Source organism: Diabrotica virgifera, chromosome 8 (genome assembly GCF_917563875.1).
Source record: "Diabrotica virgifera virgifera chromosome 8, PGI_DIABVI_V3a".
In the NCBI taxonomy this organism is placed as follows: domain Eukaryota; kingdom Metazoa; phylum Arthropoda; class Insecta; order Coleoptera; family Chrysomelidae; genus Diabrotica; species Diabrotica virgifera.
In genome coordinates this window covers 42543052-42567799 of record NC_065450.1, presented here as the reverse complement: position 1 = coordinate 42567799, position 24748 = coordinate 42543052, and the positions used below count along the sequence as shown (strand labels likewise).

Here is a 24748-nt window from a genome sequence, read left to right as displayed (position 1 = left end):
ATTATCCGAGAAGCCATAGAAATCGAAAACGGCCAAATTGTCTCAATAAAAGAGATGACGGCATCCGTTTGTCTTCGACTTGTGAGACCCCTCATAAACAAAACATCGGCCGCTCCATCTACCAATCCAGTTCCCGCCGTCAAAAATCTTCGCGCCAACTCCCACTTAACTTGTCGATGACCTCTCAGGAGTGTAGTGTCTGGAGCCTCAGGAGACTGAGACCCCGGAAACCCTGAAGATGACGTCAGAGAGAACGTCGAAATTTCGGCCTAGAAACCAACGACGCGGTTCAACCCGGAAGCCTGGTGATACTAAAGTTTAACAAAGATCCTTACAAATTCATTTTATTGGAATTTTTTTATGTACGTTTTAAACTATACATATATATGCCTTAAAATACGATTATCAGTAAAAAAACTCACAGCGTACACGAAATTGACAATTTCTACAATAAAATTACAAACCATCGTCCAAATAAATTTATACACAGCTAATTTAAATTAATCAAACTATTTTTGTCCGCTAAATTTAACAAACTCTTTAAAAGCCTCTTGAATCTCTTCGTCCATCTCGGGTTCAGGGTCACATAGCTCATCTGGATCAGAATCATCCCTAAAAAAATGAACGTGTTTATTTTTTAATAGTTAATGGTTTGTGCATACTATTTATAATCTACGCATTAATATAAAAATAATGGTAACTTGTGATCCCGCTAACAATATATACGCTGTTTTTAAACTAGGAGGAGTAAACTCAAAAGGACAGATTTACACCCAATAATGTAACTATATGTTACTGGGGTTCAAAGGAGTAGTGATGCGCAATACAAGGTGTCGCTTGCTGATAACACCTCTAACCACTCATACTCAATTCCTATCCTCACCTCCAAGAAGTGTGACTTAATCACACGGGTGGACCCTGGTAAACCTGAGCAACCCTACCGGAGATTGGGTAACCAACCCCAGTGGAAAGTAGGGTCAGGGCCGACGAGGAAGGGAGAAATGGCCCCCCGAAAAGGGGGTTGGGCGTAGGGTTAACAACCCTATCCTAGAAAACACACATGTTACGAAAGTTCAAGGAAAGAAAACCGGACTGATCAAACGACGACGACTGCGCGAGAAAAAGGTACACGATTTAAGAATTGCGACATGGAACATCCGATCCCTATCCAGACCGGGAGCCCTCCAAAATCTGCTCGGTGAACTGAATAGATATAACATAGATATAACAGCTCTGCAGGAAATGAGATGGACCGGGATTGGCACCATCGACAAAAGACACCACATTATATTCTATAGCTGCGACTCTAAACACCACGCACTAGGTACTGGCTTTATTGTAAGTTAAACACCTCGTAAGAGACTTTCGTGATATGAACCCTAGAATGTGTATCCTGAGACTAAGGGGAACTTTTTTTAATTATAGCATTTTAAATGTGCATGCCCCTACAGAGGAAAAAGAAGACGATGTCAAAGAAAAATTCTATGATTCTATGAAGACCTAGAAGCTGCATACCATTCATGCCCAAAGAATGACATCAAAATTATTTATGGTGATCTCAACGCAAAAATAGGAACAGAGCCACAATACCTACCAACTATAGGTAAGCACAGCCTCCATGAAGTATCCAATGACAATGGCATCAGACCAATAAATCTAGCAACTTCCCTTAACATGGTTATTGCCAGCACATGCTTCCAGCGAAAAAATATTCATAAGGGAACGTGGAGATCTCCAGATGGGAATGCAGTAAACATGATCGATCATGTTATTATTGACTCTAGACATCACTCAGACGTAATAAACGTAGGCAGAATGCGAGTGGCAAAGGCAGACTCAGATCACTACCTAGTGGAAAGTAGAATAAGAGCCAGAATCTCAAACATTAAAAAAGAAAATGGATCCAAAATTGAAAAATATGAAATAAAAAACTTAGCAGACAACAGCAAAAGGACCAAATACAAAGAATATATAAAAGGAAGGCTAGAAAACAGACAAAAGCACTAGGATATAAACAGAGAATGGGAAGCGTATAAAAACATCATACAAGACGCTGCCAAAGAGACCTTGGGTCTACAAAAAGGTCATACCAACTGAAGGAAAGTGGTTCGATGAAGAGTGTCGTAACATAACAGAAAGAAAAAATAATGCATATCAACGACTACAACAACGACATAGAACAAGACAGGCCGAGGAGGAATATAGAATGCTAAGGAGGGAAGAGAAGAAAATACACCGCAGAAAGAAAAGAGAACATATAGAAAAATAACTCCAAGAAAATGAAGAATTAAATAAACCAACAGAAACCAGAAAATTCTACCAAAAACTTAACAAAAGCAGAAAAGAATTTAAACCAAGAACAATGATGTGCAGAGACAAAGAAGGAGATATAGTAACTCAAGAGAGTGAAATACTGCAAAGATGGACTGAATTCTTCAAAGAGAAGTTTGAACAAAACGGAGATCCACTATACGATGAAATTATACTGGATCAAACGGATATCAGAGAAACAATCCCCCCTTCAGAAGCTGAAATGCAAGAAGCAGTTACCAGACTAAAAAACAACAAGTCACCTGGATTGGACAACATTAGCACAGAATTAATAAAAGAAGGGGAGACTCCCTATTGAATGCGATACACGAACTTATAGTGAACATATGGAATAATAAACAGCTGCCACAAGACTGGAATACCGGAGTAATCATTCCACTACATAAAAAGGGAGATCAGCTTCAATGTAACAACTACCGGGCAATAACGCTACTGACTGTGGCATATAAAATACTGTCAAATATTGTGTCTGAGCGATTGAGACCATATGCGGAACAAATAGTTGGGGGATATCAATGTGGTTTCTGCACGCAGAAGACCACAATAGATCAGATCTTCGTTTTGAGACAAATCTTGAAAAAGACTAGTGAATTTAATATAGAAACACATCATCTCTTCATTGACTTTGAGAGTGCCTATGATAGTATCCATCGATAATTTCTGATCAACGCCCTGAAAGAGTTTAATATTCCAACTCATCTCATTGAAATAGTAAAAGAAACACTTAAAGTACAAAGCAGGGTTCGATTTCAAAACGCACTAACAGATACAATCCATGTTAGAACGGGCCTACGACAGGGAGATGCCCTATCCTGTATTCTATTCAACATCACATTAGAGAAAATAATTAGAGAGTCAAAAGTCAACACCAGAGGAACAATAATAACAAAAAGTGCACAAATATTGGCATTTGCAGATGATGTTGATATCATAGCTAGAAGCAAAAGAGAAATGATAGAAGCATTTAATGCTATAGAAAGAGCGGCACAAAACATTGGTCTAAATATTAATGAAATAAAAACCAAATACATGAAGGCCAGCAAATCGACAGGCCAAAGAAACCTGCAGAATTTGACAATAGGAGACTATAACATCGAAAGCGTAAAAATTTTTACATATCTAGGTTAACTAGTTACCGCAGATAACAATGTCAGCGAAGAAGTTAAGAGAAGAATACATATTGCTAATAAAACATATAATGGACTCATTACAAGATCTAACAACATCACGAGAAAAACCAAATGCAAAATATACAAAACCCTGATAAAACCGGTCCTTATATATGGATCAGAGACATGGACACTGACGAAAAGCGATGAGAACTTATTAGGTACGTTTGAACGAAAAATCCTTAGACACATATATAAGGGGGTGAAAGAAAATGACGTATGGCGCAGAAGATATAATTTTGAACTATACGCAGCATACAACGAACCCGACGTCATAACATCCATAAAGATCGGACGTCTGCGCTGGATGGGCCATGTTGAACGAATGTTGGAGACCGAAACACCAAAACACATAATGAAGCAAACACCAGTAGGGAGAAGGTCAAAGGGAAGACCCAAACTTAGATACATGGAACAAGTGGAACAAGATCTGAAAACACTTAAGATTACCCACTGGAAGAACAAAGCAAGGAACAGAACAGAATGGCGGAAAATCCTAGAACAAGCCAGGACCCAAAAAGGGTTGTCGAGCTACTGATGATGATGATAATGTAACTATAAAAAGCACCCGGTTCATCTTCTTTTTTGGTTGATCACGTACGGTAATCATTTCGACGGTAATCCATGAATATTATGTTATACTAATACATCAACTACAGCGTAGTAAACACTATTGACGGCGTCCCCTGGAAACGTCTACTAGTAGACGGCTAATACTACCAATACCGGATCAAACCAAATCAGATGGCAAACATCAAGCCACAACGGTTCTTCTCAGAAGCAACACTGACAGTAGCGAGCATAAATATTGAGGGCATTACTACAGCCAAAGAAGACATTGTATCAGAATTCTGCACGAACACGAAATGTGAGGTTCACAGGGAAAAAGTTTTCCTGTGGTTGGCTGTATACCATGTAATACAAAAAAAAACAGTAAAATCCTGTATAAAAGGTATATTTAAAAACCCTCAAAAGGGCCACATCAAAATCACATAACTAGTTTTCGACTGGTTTATCAGTCATCATCAGTGCTTACGTGCAATGTACATGCTAACCACCAAGATAGTATTTAACAAAAATATTAGGGTCAAAGCCCAGTAAAAGAAGTCCGTCAAGGAAACATTGGTTTAAAAAGCTACATAAAGTATGGATGTTTAAAATATTTAGCTAATCTGCCCCAGGTAACATCTGAGATGTGGATTTGACTTGTTTACATGTTGAATGTATGACGGCAAGTACCGTTGTTGGCAAGTTGAATGTATGCCGTCATACATTCAACATGTAAACAAGTCAAATCCACATCTCAGATGTTACCTGGGGCAGATTAGCTAAATATTTTAAACATCCATACTTTATGTAGCTTTTTAAACCAATGTTTCCTTGACGGACTTCTTTTACTGGGCTTTGACCCTAATATTTTTGTTAAATACTATCTTGGTGGTTAGCATGTACAGCTGGTTCCTAAAAAACTGATACGACTCTTAGTAAGATTTGATCATTTTGAGCAGTGTATGATTGGTCTGACATTATATTATATTTATTATGACAGACAAATAATAAAATAAACAAACAAACAGCCATTTTTTGAGGTTGAAGTTATCTGACAAATTTTAAGATTTGGCAGTGACAGTGACAGTATGTAAATAATAAGTATTTATCCTTCAAAATATAATAAATTAAATATAATTAAACTCATATTCATTATATCACACCTCATCAAAAGCTTTTTACAGGAACATAGTCAGCGATTTTGATATGGCTTAGAGCCAGGCTACATCAAGATCGCCTATAAATCGTGCTGGTAATTGCCTTGCAGCGAGACCAAAAACAAAAAGAAGAAGAAGAAAAAGAAATTACACTGCTCAATTTTCTACAAAATACGCTATAAGAGTCGTATCAGTTTTTTTTTGAACCAGCTGTACATTGCACGTAAGCACTGATGATGACTGGTAAACCAGTCGAAAACTAGTTATGTGATTTTGATGTGGCCCTTTTGAGGGTTTTTAAATATACCTTTTATACAGGATTTTACTGTTTTTTTGAAATGTGAGGTATTGTGCATCCAGGAAACCCACAAAGACCTAACCACAGCGAGACCGAAAATCTCGGGCATGAAACTGATTGCGGAAACACCACACAATAAGAATGGGAACGCGGTATTTGTGACAACTCAAACCATAGTCTCATCTGTGGGAACAACGAACGTAAACGGTATAGAGATAATATCCATTGAGATCGGAAAATGCACAATAACCTCGGTATCCTCCTCCTCCTCTATCTGTTCTCCTTCGTAAGGATGTAGTGGCGTCATTTAAGTCGTTTGACTGTTTCTATCCAATCCTCTCTCTCCTGTGCGTGTTGTTTTGCTTCGGAGAACGAGTAACCAGTCATGTCCCTTATTTGGTCCGACCATCGTAATGGAGATCTTCCTCTGGATCTTCTGCCCTCTACGTTGCCTTCAACCTCGGTATACGAGCCCCCAAACCAGCCCGTTATATTTTCACTCCCCAACTAACTTCCAATCACAACCCAATAAGCTTATACTGGTAGACTTTAACAGCCGCAGTTTACTCTGGGGCTACGCAGATTCGGATGCAAATAGAGACGCAGTTGAAACATGGACTGAAACGAGTTGCCTCACGTTAATCCATGATCACAGGAATTATGACAGGTGATAAATTGATAAATGTCTGGTTTTTGCATGAGAGTTTAATGAAAGGGTATCAAATCAATTGGAAGTTCTGTCCGACAAAATCCATGGGACGTTTTCGTAGTCTAACGTTTCATCCCGTACATCAAAGTTTGTCCGACTAATGATGTGTCAGCTGGCCCAAAACCGGGGCGATTAGGCAAGAAAAGATAAAAAATGAAAGTAGATGGAAAAACCCTACAACTTATATATGAAGGGTGAGAGGGAAGAATGATGAATGTCTATTTGCAAGGATATTCGGTAAAATGAGAAACAAAGTTACATATTCATTGTTTTCCCCCTTGCGTCCAATATTGTGACGTGGTTTTAAGACGATTATCATCTTTATTTTCCCTTAGCCATTCACTCTTTCTAAGCTAAAAGATTGCACAAAAATCGCAAAATGACCAAAAATTGACATTCATCGTTTTTCCCTCTGACCCTTCATATGTCAAATATTTATCTTAGTGACTTACATCCATAATGGCCTAGCGATCCTAGCCCCTGGCTTTCACTCACATGCGAGTCGGGTTCGATTCCCGGCGTCGGACATCTTTTTTGTTTTTAAAATTGACATTTTGATTTGAAAAATAATGTTTTTATAATACCACGTTTTTATTATTTATACGACAAAATATAAAAAAGTATTATAAGAACCATTATTTTTCAAATCAAAAGGTCAATTTTAAAAACAAAAAAGATTTCCGACGGCGGGAATCGAACCCGACTCGCCTGGATGAAAGCCAGGAGCCAGGACCACAAGGCCATTATGGATGTAAGTCACGGAGATAAATATTTGACATATAAGTTGTAGGGTTTTTCCATCTACTTTCATATTTTATCTACTTTTGCCTAAAAGCCCCGGTTTTGGGCCAGCTAACAAATAATTTGTTAATAAGCTTTGGAATAAAAACCTAACTAAATAAAAAAATAATCATACTAAAATGCTCCGGTCAAATTTGACACTACCTCCCGGGCTATAAGGACCCAAATACTAGAAGAACCAGGAGACAAACCACCTAGTAGGAACTCCTTTTACATTCACGACGTAGAACAAAGAACTCCACGACGTAGAACAAACAACTCCACGACGGAATGAATAAGTTAAAAAATGGGAAAGCTGCAGGTGTGGCATGTGGCGACGATTTTTGGTTATAAAAATGATTGTTTTTAACTTATTTTTGATATACACTGATAGTTTAAAAAACACATATTTTAAGTGATTTATAGTAAACCCATAATTTTCTTCTACCTTTTCATACTTAAGCAATACTTTTATTACTTACTCAATGTCATATTCATCTTCTGCATTTATATGTGAAGCTAAAAATTCTCTTTCCTCAGTTGTTAATGTTTCTCCGTCAATGTCATATGTTACTTGACTTTGAATACCATCAAATCCTGCATCATCTGATTCGGATCTAAAATAAAGAAAACATGTTTATAAAATAAATGAAATACAAACAAATGCAGCCTGAAATTCCCATAAAAAGATGGTTTCATTCTGTATCAAATCGCCATTTCATAAGAGTTATAAATAGAATGAGATTTCCAAAATTTCACTCTTAAAAAACTCATAATAACTTAGAAATACAAATTTAAAGTCTTCTGCGGAATAAAATAGTTCAAACGACCCGTGACGTCACATTCACATAGTTTTATTATATAGTTATGATTATGGTTATATTTAGGTATATTCTTCTTCTCCTTCTTTAGTTTATTGGCCTCCACCTACTTGGGTATTTGGCCAGCTCATCGTCGCGGAATAAGAGAAAATATTTATATTCTAATGACATTTATCGTATGTCATTGTAATAATATATACCAGTTTGTTGAGATTGGAGTTTGATACAGTTTTTGAAGGAAAAGAAAGAAGGTTTACTATGGAAAATAAAACCATTTTGTAAAAGTATAAGTTTTCTATGAATAGTTCAAACGATCAAAGACACTTGTGACGTAACATAACTGTATTTTCTACTGACGTTTATAATGTCTAATTTAAAATTACACACAATTTTGTTTAATTTGTTGGTGCAGAATGTAAACATATAACCGGATGACGCCACGACGCATTTTGGGCTGGCTGTTATAATTTGAATTTTTAATCGTCTTTAGGGGCCAAACGAAAATCTTTGATATACCTATGTTTTAAATTATGTTCTGTTGAGATTTATAACATTTTTTTCGAATTTAAAATTTTACGTAAGTTCACCGTTCAATAAAAATAACTTAATAAAATACCACCACCGGGATAATAGCCATTTCCTAATTATTACATTGACAGTACATATCAATGATATTACACATCGACGTACGTTTCAATTAATGTTTTGATTTCAATTGTTTGAAAATGATGCATGATATTTGGGCAACGATAAAATAGAACATCTGTAGGTAATGTCAATAATTTAATAAGCTGAATAAGTAATTAATTTCAGCTTATCAAGTTAGTTCATTTGAGATAGAGAAAAGTCCTAATTATTTTAAAGCAAAAGTGTTAAAATCAATATTGGATGTGTATACTTACTCTGATTCTTCAGTAAAATGTCCCCAATTCGATGCTCTTAACGGATAGAGAGAATCCAATAAAAATGCTGCAGAGCCATCTACTCTATTTCTAACTGATCTGAGGTGACTGAATATCATATCTAACTCTGACTTATTACTTTGTTCCAACGAATATCCAGTCAACTAAAAAAATATATGTAAATTTATATTATCAATACTTCAAAAAACACAAATACAGTCAAATTCATCATATACACTTGAGTCCAGGGGTCTTTACCCGTGCGTCATTAATACCTGGCGAGATAAAACACATACTTTTTATCTAGCATCATTGTCTTCTACGCATGGAACTAAAGACAAACCAGCTACCGCCTGTTATTAAGTAAAGAGACACGTTACATCGAAAAAAGGTAGGTACACAAATTACTCTTGGGACGTTTTCAGATTTTAAATACAATTTGCGTTTGTGACGTTTCTGGTTTGTTTACTTGTCACTGTCAGTTTGTTGGATTTTTTGCTGTTTTTGCATTTAGAAGTTATTTATAGTACACAAACAGTTGTTTTCACTACTAATTTAATATTGGAGATTGAAATTTTAAGGTAAGTGTATTCTATTTTCCGTTAATTTCATACAAAGTTAACCTCATTCACGGTTAAGGAATGGTTTTATTTCCGTAAAAGTGCAATAAATAACAAAAAGAAAATATTTTATTGTTAAATATTTATATTAGAACAAATATTTAATAACATTAATGATATTAAAAGGATTTATTAAGCTACTTCAAATGTAGCTGTAATTTTGCACCAAAATTTTAAAGCAAAACTAACATTTTACATTTTATTTATTTGATAATGTCAAATTCTTTAATATAATTAGTGATCGAAATAGTAGCCACTTCCTGTCACTTGCTGGTGCGTGGAATAGATTTTCGATCGTATGCTTTAAATGATGACGCACGGGTAAAGAATCGTGGACCCAACTGTATACGCTCTGAACTTCGCTGGTGTCGCTCCTAGCGGATTACTAATGCAACTTTCACCGGTAATTTTTAAATTTATTATTTAATTGTTATCGCTTAATATTTACAACGCAAAAAAGTAATTAAATTGTAATCGATTTTTTAAAGATTTTGCTAATCATTTTAACGTTCTATTAACGAAATATTAATTTCTTACTTCGGATACTTTCACAATTATCGTGTATATGGCGCTTAGATTAATTTATAATTAAATATTACGAAATATTAAAAAAACTTAAATTCAGTATTTAAAACGGTATTCAGTATTTAAGGTAAAAATATACACCACAGCTTTCACCAACTAATATTATGTCCTATTAATGTTTTTAATTTCAATGTTTTAAATTAATCACTTTGACATTTATGTCAAATTTACAGTAAAAGCTTACAGACTTGTCACTACTGGCGCTCGCGAATTTTTAATTATCCCCTCTACCTACGAGCTCAGCGTATACATACGAAATCGATCATTTCGTCAGATCAGTAGTTAACATCACAGGTCAACAAAAAATAGCTATTTGTATAACAAGGGAGGAAAGTGCTACTTTTCCTCCCGAGAATGAAGTTTACTGCCCGACGCGTAGCGGAGGGCAGTTATCATTCAAGGGAGGAAAAGGCACTTTACTCCCATGTTATACATATGGTTTTTCCACCTTCCTCAAATTATTAACAAGTCATTTTTTAATTTTTACTTTATTTATGTAACGAACCAACAAAATTTATTAAAACTAAAACTAACAAGTAGGTACAATATAAATGTCAACTGTCAAATATAAGTCAAATTATTAATGTAAACATTGTTAAATCAAAATAACAATTTGCTGTTTTTTACCATTCTGCAAAATACAGGGTGTTTTATAAATAAACGTTAAAATGTATAGATACTTACGTAATAGAAAATAGATATTTTACAGGGCGTCAATAAGTTATATTTCATGAATGAGATGCCATGACGTCACTTTTACTTTTCCTCCTTAGGGAGGAAAAGTACAACTTTGGTCCCTACAATCAGGTCCTGAAAAGTATACTTTCGGTAGAGGTAGGTGGAAAAATTATTTTTTAGTCTCTTATTTAGTAAATATTTTCTGTTTGTATACATTGAAAATTAAGCAAAAACTCCATAAATAATTAGTAAAGTTTGCTTTTGTACCTATAGATAATGAAAAATAAATATACAGTCTTCTGACAGATTTTTTGCGGAGCCTTTGCATTTAAGATGCCAGAGAGGGGATGAGGGGCCCTGAGTGTGAACCGAGAAATTGCAGGCTGACATGGTAGTGTGCGCGTGAGCATTGCAATGGAATAACGTATTTTATGTGCATGTAATAATGTAAGAACAATGATTGTTCTTACATTTTTCGACTTGCCAAGATGTACTAGCCGGCATAATTTAATTAATTTGTGTTCTGTTTGTTCTTCGTCCAGTGTGTGTTTTATGTTATGTATTAGTTGCAAATTTTTAAAATTTATTTCTTGCCAAACAAATGTTGCATTTTGCTGGGACATGTTTCTGATTTGACGAAATACCCCTGATGATGCTAAGTTAGCGAAAGTATACTTGGGCAAGATTTAATTAACATGCTCGATATCTGCCTTTTATTCCTATAAATTCTAAATAGAGTTTATTTGAAACATATAACGTTTAATTGTAATTAGGATAGAAATAGCAAGGCTGTTTTTTTACTCACAAAAACAATAGGAATCAATCTTGTAGATGGCATTATTGCTGCCTAAATACACTAAATACACATAAAAACAGAAGCAATTTTTATTACAATGACACAATTGCATATTTATACAATTAGTAACTCAAGAACATAAGAAAGATAACTTAATATTGTATGTGGGAAAACATGTTCTGAATGAAAGTCATTACCTACAGTTGAGTCCGCGAATCTTTACCCGTGCGTCATAATTTAAAGCATACGAAATAAGTCGATGATAAGTCGGAAATTGAAATTTACTAAACGCAACAGCAATTCACTTACTTCCACTTGCTGTTGCATCTAGTAAATTTCAATTTTCGACTTATCATCGACTTATTTCGTATGCTTTAAATGGCGACTTACGGGTAAAGATTCCCGGACTCAACTGTATGTAATGAATATACAAGTAAATTAACATAAAAATCTGAGCAAATCAAAATTAATACTGAGTATGAGTGACGGTGACACCTATAACATTCCTCAAGGATTATTGAAGCTCAACTCCTGTCACGTGCCGATTCCGCAAGGCACTCAGTGACAATAAATCGATCTCGAAGGACAATAACTCGATCTCGAAGGAGGCGACAGTCCTCTGACTATATCCCTCTCGTAATTATGCAGTTACCTGGACCGCCTTCACTGGTGAAGTATCCATTTTGTAAAATATTCACTTACTGCACTTCAAAGTGTACACACAGGTCAACGTTTGAAAAGCGACTGAGACGACCACCGGCAAATTCATAGAGGTTTAAATTGCGTAGATCATAGAACATGCCCCTAACAATGTTTGCTGCATTTCCTATGCCATACAGAAGAGGATAAATTTTACAACACGTTGCCAATTGCCATAATTTTTTTGTGGAAGCTCTGTAATAGACAATGTTTTTTTGCATTATATGTTTTAATTCAAAGAACACAACATGAAATTACTAAGCATAAACTACAATTCATCGAGTGAGTCGATTTTTTTGCTTTCAAGTGTATAATATAACATCTTTTGGTATAGAATATATTTTTAGATCTGTTCTAAGATTATTTTCAATATAAAGCTTCCAATTCCTCAGTTGGAAGTCAAAGCATATTTCGGCATAGGGTAGATTTTGGAGTTAAAGGTAAATGGTGGTTAATTACAAAATTTCATGATTCGGAAATCGGAGGAAATACCTTATTTTTATTCATATACACTGGACTAATCTACTAAACTAAATTCCAGTATAGACCAGGGCGGATCTGCTTTGAGGTGGATGTAAGAGGTGGCATTCGGATTGTTGCAGATAAAATTAGGTGACAACTTCAGTCAATATAATTGACTTATGCTCCTTCTCAAATATGCCCAGAACATTAATAAAAATATTAAAATATTTAAAAATTTCGAAAAACATCGAGTTTTTTCTACTTTCATTGCTAATAACTTTAAAACGATTCATTTTGAAACAAAGTGGTAGCGAAATAAAATAAAGATAATTGAATTTTGTATGATATACGACTGGTTTAAAATGTCTTAAATTATTACCCTTTCTACAAAATAGCAATAAATACAAAATAAGGGGGCAAAATAAGCCTATTTTTATTCAATGTTTTTCAACCACTTTGGTTGTACTTAGAACCTTCGTAATTCGCTTAGAAAATTATTACAACATACTTAATCCGTCCACCGAATTTCATTAAAATCGACATAATAGATTTTGCATAACAATTTTGCAATCTAATTTTTTTTTAAGTTCAAATATTATAAAAACTGTCTGAACAAAAACTAGGCCATTTAGAAGTTTGCTAAATTTTTTAACATATCAAGAGGCGCTCTACCCATCTAATACACTTAACAGAATTAAAATCGGATTATTTAAGCGGCTTCAGCACTGTTTTAAAGTTATAATCAATTTTTTGGCTTATAAACAAATATAGTGAAGACGTTTGAGTTGGAATAATAATAATAATAATAATTTATTCTAATAATAATAATAATAATATTTATTCTAATAAGATTCGATCCAGAAAACAACACAGCCCAACAGTGCCTAGATACATTAAAACAAAGACTCTCAGTTTATTCAGGACGACTAAGAAGGTACAAAGTGAGTAACAACCGAAAATCCGACAATGCCCTTTTTGAGACTGCTGAGAAGGCGTTCTATCGAAAACTCAATTCCACCGTAGACAATCTCGATAAGTCTTACCCAAGCCAAGAAGAAATTCATGAGTTTTGGGGAAATCAACTTTCCACACCAGCTTCTCTTAACAACAATGCTGGATGGATAGAAGATACGGCACAGAACTGCCAACACTACACTACTACTCTCTACGAACCCTTCACCACTGAAGAAGTCTCAAATATCATCAAAGAGCTTCATAACTGGAAATCACCTGGACCAGACGGAGTTCAAAACTTTTGGCTCAAGAAGTTTTGGAGTACTCATGAATGCTTATCAACACTAATTAATCATGTTATTTCTAATCCGCAGGATATACCATCATTCCTAACTCAGGGAACCACTTATTTAATACCGAAGGATCAAAATAACACCCAAGATCCAGCAAAATATCGCCCAATTACTTGTCTTCCAACTTTGTATAAATTGGTCACATCCTGTGTAGCCCGGCGTATCTACCAACACTGTGCTCTGAACAATATCATAGAGCCTCAACAGAAAGGATGCGCTAAGGGTTCCATGGGTTGCAAAGAACAACTTATCATCGACTCAGTCATTTCTAATCAAGCATATTCCAAAAAGAGGAACCTATTTACTGCTTTTATTGATTACAAGAAGGCCTTTGATTCAGTGCCGCATGAATGGCTTATAGATATATTGAGAATATATAAAGTCGATGATAATATAGTGACCTTTTTACAACATATAATGACAGAGTGGAAAACTAGAATTCACCTTCAAATACCTGGTGAAAGTAACATCGAAACTGAAAATATCGCAATCAGCCGGGGCCTGTTTCAAGGAGATTCGTTGAGTCCTCTGTGGTTCTGTCTAGCTATGAACCCACTATCTCAGCTATTGAACTCCACAGATGCAGGTTTTAGCATCAAAAATAACAACAATGTGGTGGCGAAGCTTAATCATTTATTGTACATGGATGATTTGAAATTAATGGCTTCCACTCGAGACCAACTCGACGAGATGCTAAAAACTGTAGAAACTTTTTCTAATGATATTAGTATGCACTTTGGACTAGACAAGTGCCGTATTTTAAATATAGTCAGAGGAAAAGTACAGCCCGGAGGATTCGATATGCAAAATGGCCAGAACATCGAGGCCATGGGTGAAAACGATATGTATAAATATCTTGGAGTAAAGCAGGCGCGGAAAATTGACCATAAACAAATGAAAACAGAGATAACTACTGAGTTTATACGAAGGGTAAAACAGCTGCTTCGCTCACACCTTAACAGTAGAAATTTGTTTAAGGCACTAAACACCTACGCATGTTCCGCGCTTAGCTACTCATTTGGTATTGTTAAGTGGACAAAAACAGATATAGATGCTCTTCAGCGAAAAGTGCGAACACACCTCACAAAGGCACAAAAACACCATCCTAAAAGTGCAGTAGAAAGAACAACATTACCACGGAATCTAGGAGGAAGAGGACTTATGGATATAGGTGAGCAATTAGATAAACAAATTGCTAATTTAAGAACTTATTTTCAGATGCAGGCTGAGACATCTACTCTTCATCGCGCTATCTGCGCAGTAGATGACACAACACCGATCAAACTGAGGGAACCAGAAATGCGCATAAACCACCTTACCAAGGACGAAAAAGTGCGCGCCTGGATGGGTAAACCTCTGCACGGGCGGCATCCCAATGAGGTCAGCCAAGATTACGTCGACAATATAGCGTCGAACTACTGGTTGACATCAGGAAAGATGTTCCCTGAAACGGAAGGTTCATTACTGGCCATTCAGGATCAGGTTATACCAACGAGAAATTACCTGAAATATATCATCAAAGACCCTCAGGTTCAAAAAGACAGATGCCGATATGGATGTCAAGCCCAAGAAACCATCCAACATCTTACAGGGGGCTGCCAGGCATTTGCTGCAACTGAATACAAGGAACGGCATGACGCAGTGGGAAAAATCCTTCATCAAGAGATAGCTATCAAGCTGGGACTTCTCCAAACGGACCATCTCCCGTATTATCAATACGTCCCTGAGAGTATGCTTGAGGATGGCAACTACAAGCTATACTGGGACCGCACTGTGCTCACAGACCAAACAGTGGCACACAATAGACCAGATCTCGTACTAGTTAATAAATTAACAAGACAAACAACACTAATTGATGTGGCGATACCTAACAACAATAATCTACGTAGTAAATTCACTGAAAAGATCGCCAAGTACAGAGATCTAGAAATTCAAATACGAAGGCAATGGAGAATGCAAAGTACCCAGACGATACCGATTATCATGTCTACTACTGGAGTCATTCCGAAGACCCTCCTCGAAAGCATAAAAAAGCTGGGTCTGAATGAACATCTTTATAAGACCATGCAGAAAGCAGTACTACTCGCAACAGCCAGATGTGTACGGAAATTTTTGGGAGATACACCTGCATACCAAGTCACCTAGGGCTCGATAACACGGAAAGAGTCCCACCAGAGCTCAATCCTTTTGATACCGTAGGTATCTGGGATGAGTCAATTTTCCCCTTAGAGGGAGTGTGAGCCGTATGGCTAAATCTGGATTTATTCTAATTTTTTTTATTTTTTTATTTAAATTTATTTTGCAATCTGTTGAGTGTCAACAATAAACAAAAGTAATTACATTGACTAAGGACAAGAAAGATTTTACCCACTGGCAAAATCAAAGTACAATTTTTATAAAGTTCTGTACAAAATAATTACATTTCATAACTACTAACTCATTAGTTTAAAAGTTTACTCTAAATGGTAAGTCCAATGGTTTGAACCTCTTTAACCTACGCTGTTCTTGGGAATTGTCTAGGAGGTTAAGTGCAAACTGGTTTTCATGATCCTCCAACTTGGCAATGTAAGCAGCGCTACGTTTTGTGATGACTTCTTGTACCGTATCAGTTTTAAGGTCTCGATGAATAATTCTATTGTTGATGTACCAAGGTGCATTAGTGATGGTTCTGAGGGTTTTTGATTGGAAGCGTTGGATGATTTCGATGTTGGAGTGACTGGCTGTTCCCCATAGTTCCAACCCATATGTCCAGATTGGCATAAGTATTGCCTTATAGAGCAGCAATTTATTATCCAGAGATAGTCTTGATGAACGGCCCATTAACCAATACATATTTCTGAATTGGAGACCTAGTTGCTTTCTCTTGGTCCAGATATGTTTCCTCCATGTGAGACTTCTGTCCAAATGAATACCAAGATATTTTACCTCGTTGGCTGATGGTAATTGGTGATTGTTTAAAGTTACAGGGGGACAAGTTCCTCTTCGTGTTGTAAATGTAACTTGAATAGATTTTCCTTCATTCACTTTAATTTTCCATTCCAAAAACCAAATTTGTACTCTGTCTAGATACGCTTGAAGGATATGCGAGGCATAAATAGGGTCTGTGTGTGAGGCTAGGATTGCAGTATCGTCGGCAAATGTTCCTAGCATCATTTCTTCTGTAAGTGGTCTCTCCTCTAGTGGTTCCTGAAGAGGCGGAGGTATATCTGCGGTAAACAAGAGATACAAGGTAGGTCCCAGCACGCTACCCTGTGGTACGCCAGCTTTGATAGAATAGAGTTTGGAAATTGCATCTTGGTATTTAATAAAGTAACACCTACCTGACAAATATGACTCAAGAAGAATGTAAAAGCTGTGCGGTAATGTCTTTTTTAGCTTGTATAGGAGGCCTTCATGCCATACCTTGTCAAATGCCTGCCTAACGTCAAGAAATGCCGCTGAACAGTACCTTTTGGCCTCAAAATCAGCATTTATATGTTTTACCACTCTGTGAACTTGTTGGATTGTTGAGTGATGGGATCGAAATCCAAACTGGTGGTCTGGAATTAGATTTTTGATCCAGGGTTCGAGTTTTTTTACTAATAGTTTTTCGAAAACTTTAGACGTGATTGGCAAGAGGCTGATTGGCCTGTACGATGTAGTTTCTTCTTGAGGTTTCCCCGGTTTTAGAATGGTTATTATCTGAGACACTTTCCATTGATCAGGAAAGTAACCTAAGTTTAATATGGCATTGAATATAAACGTTATAAGTTTTATGCATTTGATAGGTAATTCTTTCAATACTTTTCCACTGATCAAATCGTACCCTGGAGATTTTTTATCGTTTAAATTATTAATAGCCAAGATGACTTCGGACGACTTAAATTTCGGAATAGGCAAACTCATTTGATATGGACTTTGAAGAAATGAGAATACGTCTACTTCCAGAGGTGAATTCACTTGATTGGGAGTAAATACTTCGGAAAAATACTCTGCAAAACAACTTGCTTTCTCTTGTGCACTACGAGCCCATTCTCTGTCCGATTTTCTAATTGGAGGTGACGGTTTCTGGGGTTGTTTCAGTTTTCTCGTGGCTTTCCATAGCGAATAATCGGTATCTTTAGTGGAATCTAAATTTTCCAAGTAGTACTGAAGTGATTGGTTTTTGAGATCTTCGAAGAGCTTTTTTAATTCCATTGATGCACTATTGAATCTACGCTTATCAGCAGGATCTCTGGTCTGTTGCCATCTTTTCCTCAGTCTTCTCTTTAGCAAAATTTTTTCTTTGACAACTTGTGGGCAGTCATTTATTATGCATTTATTTTGTATTGTTGGTGTTGCTTGCCAGGCAGCTGATTGGATATTTGTAGTTAGTTGTTCCACAGCAAGAAAAATGTCCTCTTTGGTTTTTAGTGGAATGTCTAGAGACACCTTGTTCTCCAGGACAGATCTGAATTTTGGCCAGTGTGTGCGTCTGTTATAAAGTGAGGGGGATATTTCTTTAATAAGTACCTGGGTTCCAACTGTGAATAGTATAGGCGAGTGATCAGAAGATAATTCGTAGCATGATGTAGCTTTTATATTAGACCTAGGGATGTTCTTAACTACAGCAAAATCGACCAAATCGGGGATTTTATTTCTGTCCGAGGGCCAGTATGTTGGTTCGCCGGTTGATGAATAATCCATATTATTTGACTCTATGATATTTAAGAGAACTCTACCTCTCGGAGTGATTAGTCTTGATCCCCACCTGGTATGTTTGGCATTATAGTCCCCTGCTGCTATGAAGCGGCTCCCAAGTGAATTGAAATAATCTTTAAATTGTTCGTTTGTGATAGAGTGTCGTGGGGGGCAATACAGCGCAGATACTGTAAGTGGTCCATCCCAGTCTTCAACCACAATATTGGTCGCTTGAATGTGATTTGTTTGGTACTCGCCAGCATTATGATGTTTTATTGTATTTCTAACTATAATAGCAGAGCCTCCATGTGCTGATCCATCTGGATAATTAGTAGTATATATAGTATAGTTTGGAATTTTAAGGTAACTTTTTTGTGTAAAGTGAGTTTCGGATACTAGCAGTATATCTATTTTGTGAAGGTGTAGAAAGTATTTGATTTCCTGTGTATGTTGTGATAAGCCATTGGCGTTCCATGAAGCTAGTTTTAGAAACGCCTCCATCTTAGGGTTTTTTAGCAATGAGAGCGGTTAAGAGGTTTAACATTGTGCTCATTTGTTCTACCAATTGTTTGATCATATTTTTAAGTTCGAGCATGTCAGTGGATTGTTGAAGACTGGGAGCTGTATTTGATGGTATTTGATTACCAGCGGTTGCTACCTGAGCATAGGTTACATTCGGGACTACTAAGTCTTGGTTTGATTGGACAGGCTGACTTGTTGGTTTGCTTCTCAGTTGTGGAAACGCTCTTTTTTGCAGCTCTTTGTGGACTAAGCACCCACGATAGTTTGCTGGGTGATTTCCTTCACACAGCACGCATTTCACCTGGTTGTTTCTTTCTTTGTAAGAGCACTGATCAGATCTGTGGTTACCCGCGCATTTAACACATCTTGGAGAAAGGTAGCAAAAATTTTTGGTGTGGCCGTAGCGTTGGCATTTTATGCACTGAGGTACTACACGCTTTTTATGTGGAGGTTCAAAAATTACTTTATAGTTCAACAATGAATCGATCTCATATATATCTTTGTTATTCTCGGCTTGTTTTAGTTCAACGTAGAACAGTGGTAATGGCTTTTTAGTACCTGATTGACGAATGTTATTGATATTTATGACTTCGTGCCCTACGCTTTGGATTTCCGCCTTAATTTCGTTGATATCTGTAGATGGATGTACATTTCTTAGTACAACTCTGAATGAGCGATCTTCTTTGAGTTGGTAGGTATGAAATTCAGTATTTTTGTCTTCTAGTGCTTTTGTTATGACAGAGTAGACTTCATTATTTTGAGGCATTATTTTTACTTGGTCATTGGCGAGAGTTTTTAATACATAAGCATCTTTTGCAATCGTTTGTAGTAGTTTGGTCAGCGGAGTAATATTTTTAACACTTTTCACGCGAATAATAGATGTACTTGAACATGCAAAGTTTCCGTTGTCTCATAAGAAGCATTTATGTCATTTTCAAGAGTGTTTTTGTTCCGCGCGAGTGCTAATTAGTGAAAAAAACTCGAACTTTGTGTCAAAACATTCTTCGGTTTGGTGTAAGTGTCGACAACAGTATAAAGGTGGGAATCACCGCTCCAAAGTAACGTATTATTTCATTATTATTATTTAAATAAATATTGCAATTTTATAAATATAGAGATTACAAAAGCATTAAAAAGGCCGACGGGGGTTAATTTTCCGCAGGGTTGAACTGAAATTAACCCCTCTCGCGGTTTTTTTTTACATCACATCAAGAAAGATAATAAAAATTAAAAAAAATAAGAAAAGTAGAACAATATTTTATTATACCAAAAACTGTTAATAACGCATAAGAATATGCTTCAAATCTTAACGACTTTAAACCATGAGCCAAAATTATAATACTCAGTATGTACATTATCCACAACAGGACATTACTACAAATCCATCACTAAATTCACCAAACCAATGTGCAGGACCGTACGCGCAAATTCAATATGTACCAATTCAACAGTCCTTATATAATAACACAGCTCAGAGTATTCAAAACGTGCAACCGCATTTAGTTTCACAACCGATGCAGCCTTCTACTAGTGCAGCACAATATTATCCTGTAGTACCTGTTCAATCGCAATCCCAAGCTGAATCTGCACCAGATGATTGGAAACACGTACATAACAAAAAAAGAAATCGAATTGATAGCCCGGAAAAATATATTAGAGCAACAAAACAATCCAAAATAGATGATTACTGGTTAAACTCACCAATATCGACCTCCAACAAATTCTCTGTATTACAAAAAGAACAAAACGATGCAAATCAGGATACAGCTACAGAAGAACAAAACGATGCAAATCAGGATACAACTACAGAAGAAAACCAGAGCCAAAATACAAATACAACTACTAAAACGCCACCAATATTTATTCTAATAATAATAATAATAATAATTTATTCTCAAAGGAAAAGTACAGCCCGGAGGATTCGATATGTAAAATGGCCAGAACATCGAGGCCATGGGTGAAAACGATATGTATAAATATCTTGGAGTAAAGCAAGCGCGGAGAATTGACCATAAACAAATGAAAACAGAGATAACTACTGAGTTTATACGAAGGATAAAACAGCTGCTTCGCTCACACCTTAATAGTAGAAATTTGTTTAAGGCACTAAATACCTACGCATGTTCCGCGCTTAGCTATTCATTTGGCATTGTTAAGTGGACAAAAACGGACATAGAAAATCTTCAGCGAAAAGTAAGAACGCACCTCACAAAGGCACAAAAACACCATCCAAAAAGTGCAGTAGAAAGAACGACATTACCGCGGAATTTAGGAGGAAGAGGACTTATGGATATAGGTGAGCAATTAGACAAACAAATTGCTAATTTAAGATCTTATTTTCAGATGCAGGCTGAAACATCTACTCTACATCGCGCTATCTGCGCAGTAGATGGCACAACACCGATAAAACTGAGGGAAGCAGAACTGCGCATAAACCACCTTACTAAGGACGAAAAAGTGCGCGCCTGGATGGGTAAACCTCTGCACGGGCGACATTCCAATGAGGTCAGCCAAGATTATGTCGACAATATAGCGTCGAACTACTGGTTGACATCAGGAAAGATGTTCCCTGAAACGGAGGGTTCATTACTGGCCATTCAGGATCAGGTTATACCAACCAGAAATTACCTGAAATATATCATCAAAGACCCTCATGTTCAAAACGACAGATGCCGATATGGATGTCAAGCCCAAGAAACCATCCAACATCTTACAGGGGGCTGCCAGGCATTTGCTGCAACTGAGTACAAGGAACGGCATGACGCAGTGGGAAAAATCCTTCATCAGGAGATAGCTATCAAGCTGGGACTTCTTCAAACCGACCATCTCCCATATTATCAATACGTCCCTGAGAGTATGCTTGAGGATGGCAACTACAAGCTATACTGGGACCGCACTGTTCTCACAGACCAAACAGTGGCGCATAATAGACCAGATCTCGTATTAGTCAATAAATTAACGAGACAAACAACCCTCATTGATGTGGCGATTCCTAACAACAATAATCTACGTACTAAATTTACTGAAAAGATCGCCAAGTACAGAGATCTGGAAATTCAAATACGGAGACAATGGAGAATGCAAAGTACCCAGACGATACCGATTATTATGTCTACTACTGGAGTCATTCCGAAGACCCTCCTCGAAAGCATAAAAAAGCTGGGTCTTAATGAACATCTTTATAAGACCATGCAGAAAGCAGTACTACTCGCAACGGCCAGATGTGTACGAAAATTTTTGGGAGATACACCTGCATACCAAGTCACCTAGGGCTCGATAACACGGAAAAAGTCCCACCAGAGCTCAATCCTTTTGATACCGTAGGTATCTGGGATGAGTCAATTTTCCCCTTGAGGGAGTGTGAGCCGTATGGCTAAATCTGGGATAATTTATTCAACAATAATAGGTACAATCTTTTTAGATATTTACAGCTAAAGTGAATAAATTAAACCGAAGGTCTCCGAGAGGTGTGGATACACCTGTTTCGGTAAATATGATATAAAATAATAAATAATAACATATTAATTAACGTAAATAACATAAATAGCAACATAATACAATAGAATATAATACAATAAATAGATAGGTACGTTTTTTTTAATTGTAAATACACAGTTATGTTTTAGTAAATATGATACGTAGAATAAATAATATAATGAAAACAATAAAATAAATACTTAGTTTAACAATAAAGCACGAATAATTAATTTTTGTTTTTAAACAATTATGTATGGCTCAATTAGTTAGTAATATTTTTGAAGAATGGTGTATATACGCATGTTTTATTAAATATGATAAAAATAGGAAGCAAAATAAATCAGTTTAAAACAATATAAAATTTGAAATATAGGTATAAAAATTGGTAGTGACTCTAGAGTTTCATTTATTTTTTTTTTGTTTTTTAATGTATGTAAATTTAAGCTACTATAATGATGTCACAAAAATTTCTTGTTTGTTCCATCAGAAATGATTTTAATTTCTTTTTAAATAGAAGAACATTCTTAGTATTTTTGATATCATTGGGGATATGATTCTATATTTTTGGGGCTAGAAATAGAAAACTTCTTTGACAGAAGGACTTTGTCATTTTCGGAATCATATAAAGGTGTTTGCCTCTTGTATCATGCTCATGTGATGGTAAATTGTTGTCTGTTTTCATGGTGTGATATTTTAAAGACACACAAAGAAAGTATAACTGTTTCAAATCAAATATATTACTATCCTTATATAATCTATCTGTAGAGTAGGTGTATGGTTTAGACATAATAATTTTCAGAAATCTTCTTTGTATGATTTTCAGTGGGAGAATGTGTGTTTTTAGGGCGCTTCCCCAAGCCAGTATACCATAACGGAGATGACTTTCTACTAGTCCGTAATATAGTGTGCGAAGGTATATATTAGGTATGTGTTTTTTAAGATGTTTAAACTTATACAGGATAAACTGTAGCTTTTTAATGATATATTTAATGTGAAAGTCCCATTTTAGATGTGTATCTATAAAAACTCCTAGATATTTAACATTTGTTACGGGTTTAATATAAAAATTTTGTTTATTATGTGATATTTGAAGGGGTTTGAAAAGATCAGTGGTCAAGTTAGAGTTAAATATTGGTAGATAAACAGTTTTCTTAAAATTTATTGTTAGTATTTTGTAGTCAAACCATTCTTTTATTAGTTGTAGATTACATTCTGTTTTTGTTTTTAATTCATACCAATTCTCAGCTTCATAAATAATAGCTGTATCATCAGCAAACCCAATTATGTGCCCTGTACTCTGTAATGAAAATAATCCATTTATATATAGATTAAACAGGACAGGACCTAATACTGTTCCCTGTGGCTTATAATTATATAAATTATATAAATTCATTTTCTCGAGAATGGGCGACTCTGGAGATGAATCCCGAAATAGGTCGATTTTTATATTTAAGTTATAATTTTTTGGCATACATATCATACTAGTGACGTCATCCATCTGGGTGTGATGAAGTAATCGATGATTTTTTTAAATGAGAATAGGGGTCGTGTGCTAGCTTATTCGAAAGGTTATTTAATTATCTATTCATTAATATAGACATTAACATAATTATTTATACATGGTGCCCACAATTTTTTTGAATTAATTCAGACAAAAAGAAGAAAGTGTTAAAATATTCATTTTAACCAGCGTCCAAAATAATAATTTCAGACGCTCCCTCGTAATACAACCCCTAGATACAGTCTCTAGCGGCGTATATAAGTACTATTTTTTTGCGCGAAGCGTTCCTTCCTTTCCGATCAGACTGTGCCTCCATCACTTCCGTCTTCGAACTTCAAGGAGTCACATCTACGACTTCTTCTCAATTCAATACCTCATTTACCGCTATCAATATCGAATTTACCGCTAAAGTTCTACCGGATTTTTACTGAGCCAACTAAGTCTTCGAGTGCGTAAAAAGTGCGCGTATGTGTTTTTAAACAGTTCCCGTAAACGGCATATAGGTTCCTTCAAGCAGCTTCACAAGGATATCTGGCCAGATAAGAAGACAACGAACCAGAAGCAAACACAAAACAGGGTGAGTTTGTTTTTCTACCAGTAACTATCTTTCAACACGTATAAACTTAATCGGGATGAAAGAATCGCTTAATGCAGAGTGCGCGCGTCTACTAATTTTATATTTTTTGAACTAGCGCCTAGGAAATACTTTTCCGAGATTAATTTAGT

The 24748-nt window shown here is 36.0% G+C and overlaps 1 protein-coding gene across 1 annotated transcript in view; it reads right to left on the bottom strand.

Annotated features, from left to right (window-relative positions):
- Window positions 1–328: 328 nt before the first annotated feature.
- LOC126890439 (polyadenylate-binding protein-interacting protein 1) overlaps window positions 329–24748 on the bottom strand; it is a 69723-nt gene continuing 45303 nt past the window's right edge. Inside the window, exons 3-5 of the mRNA XM_050659383.1 lie at window positions 8717–8880; window positions 7476–7610; window positions 329–612 (exon numbers count right to left, since the gene is read on the bottom strand). Of these exons, the coding sequence (XP_050515340.1) occupies window positions 510–612; window positions 7476–7610; window positions 8717–8880 (402 nt within the window). The 3' untranslated portion in view covers window positions 329–509. The remainder of the gene's footprint in view (window positions 613–7475; window positions 7611–8716; window positions 8881–24748) is intronic.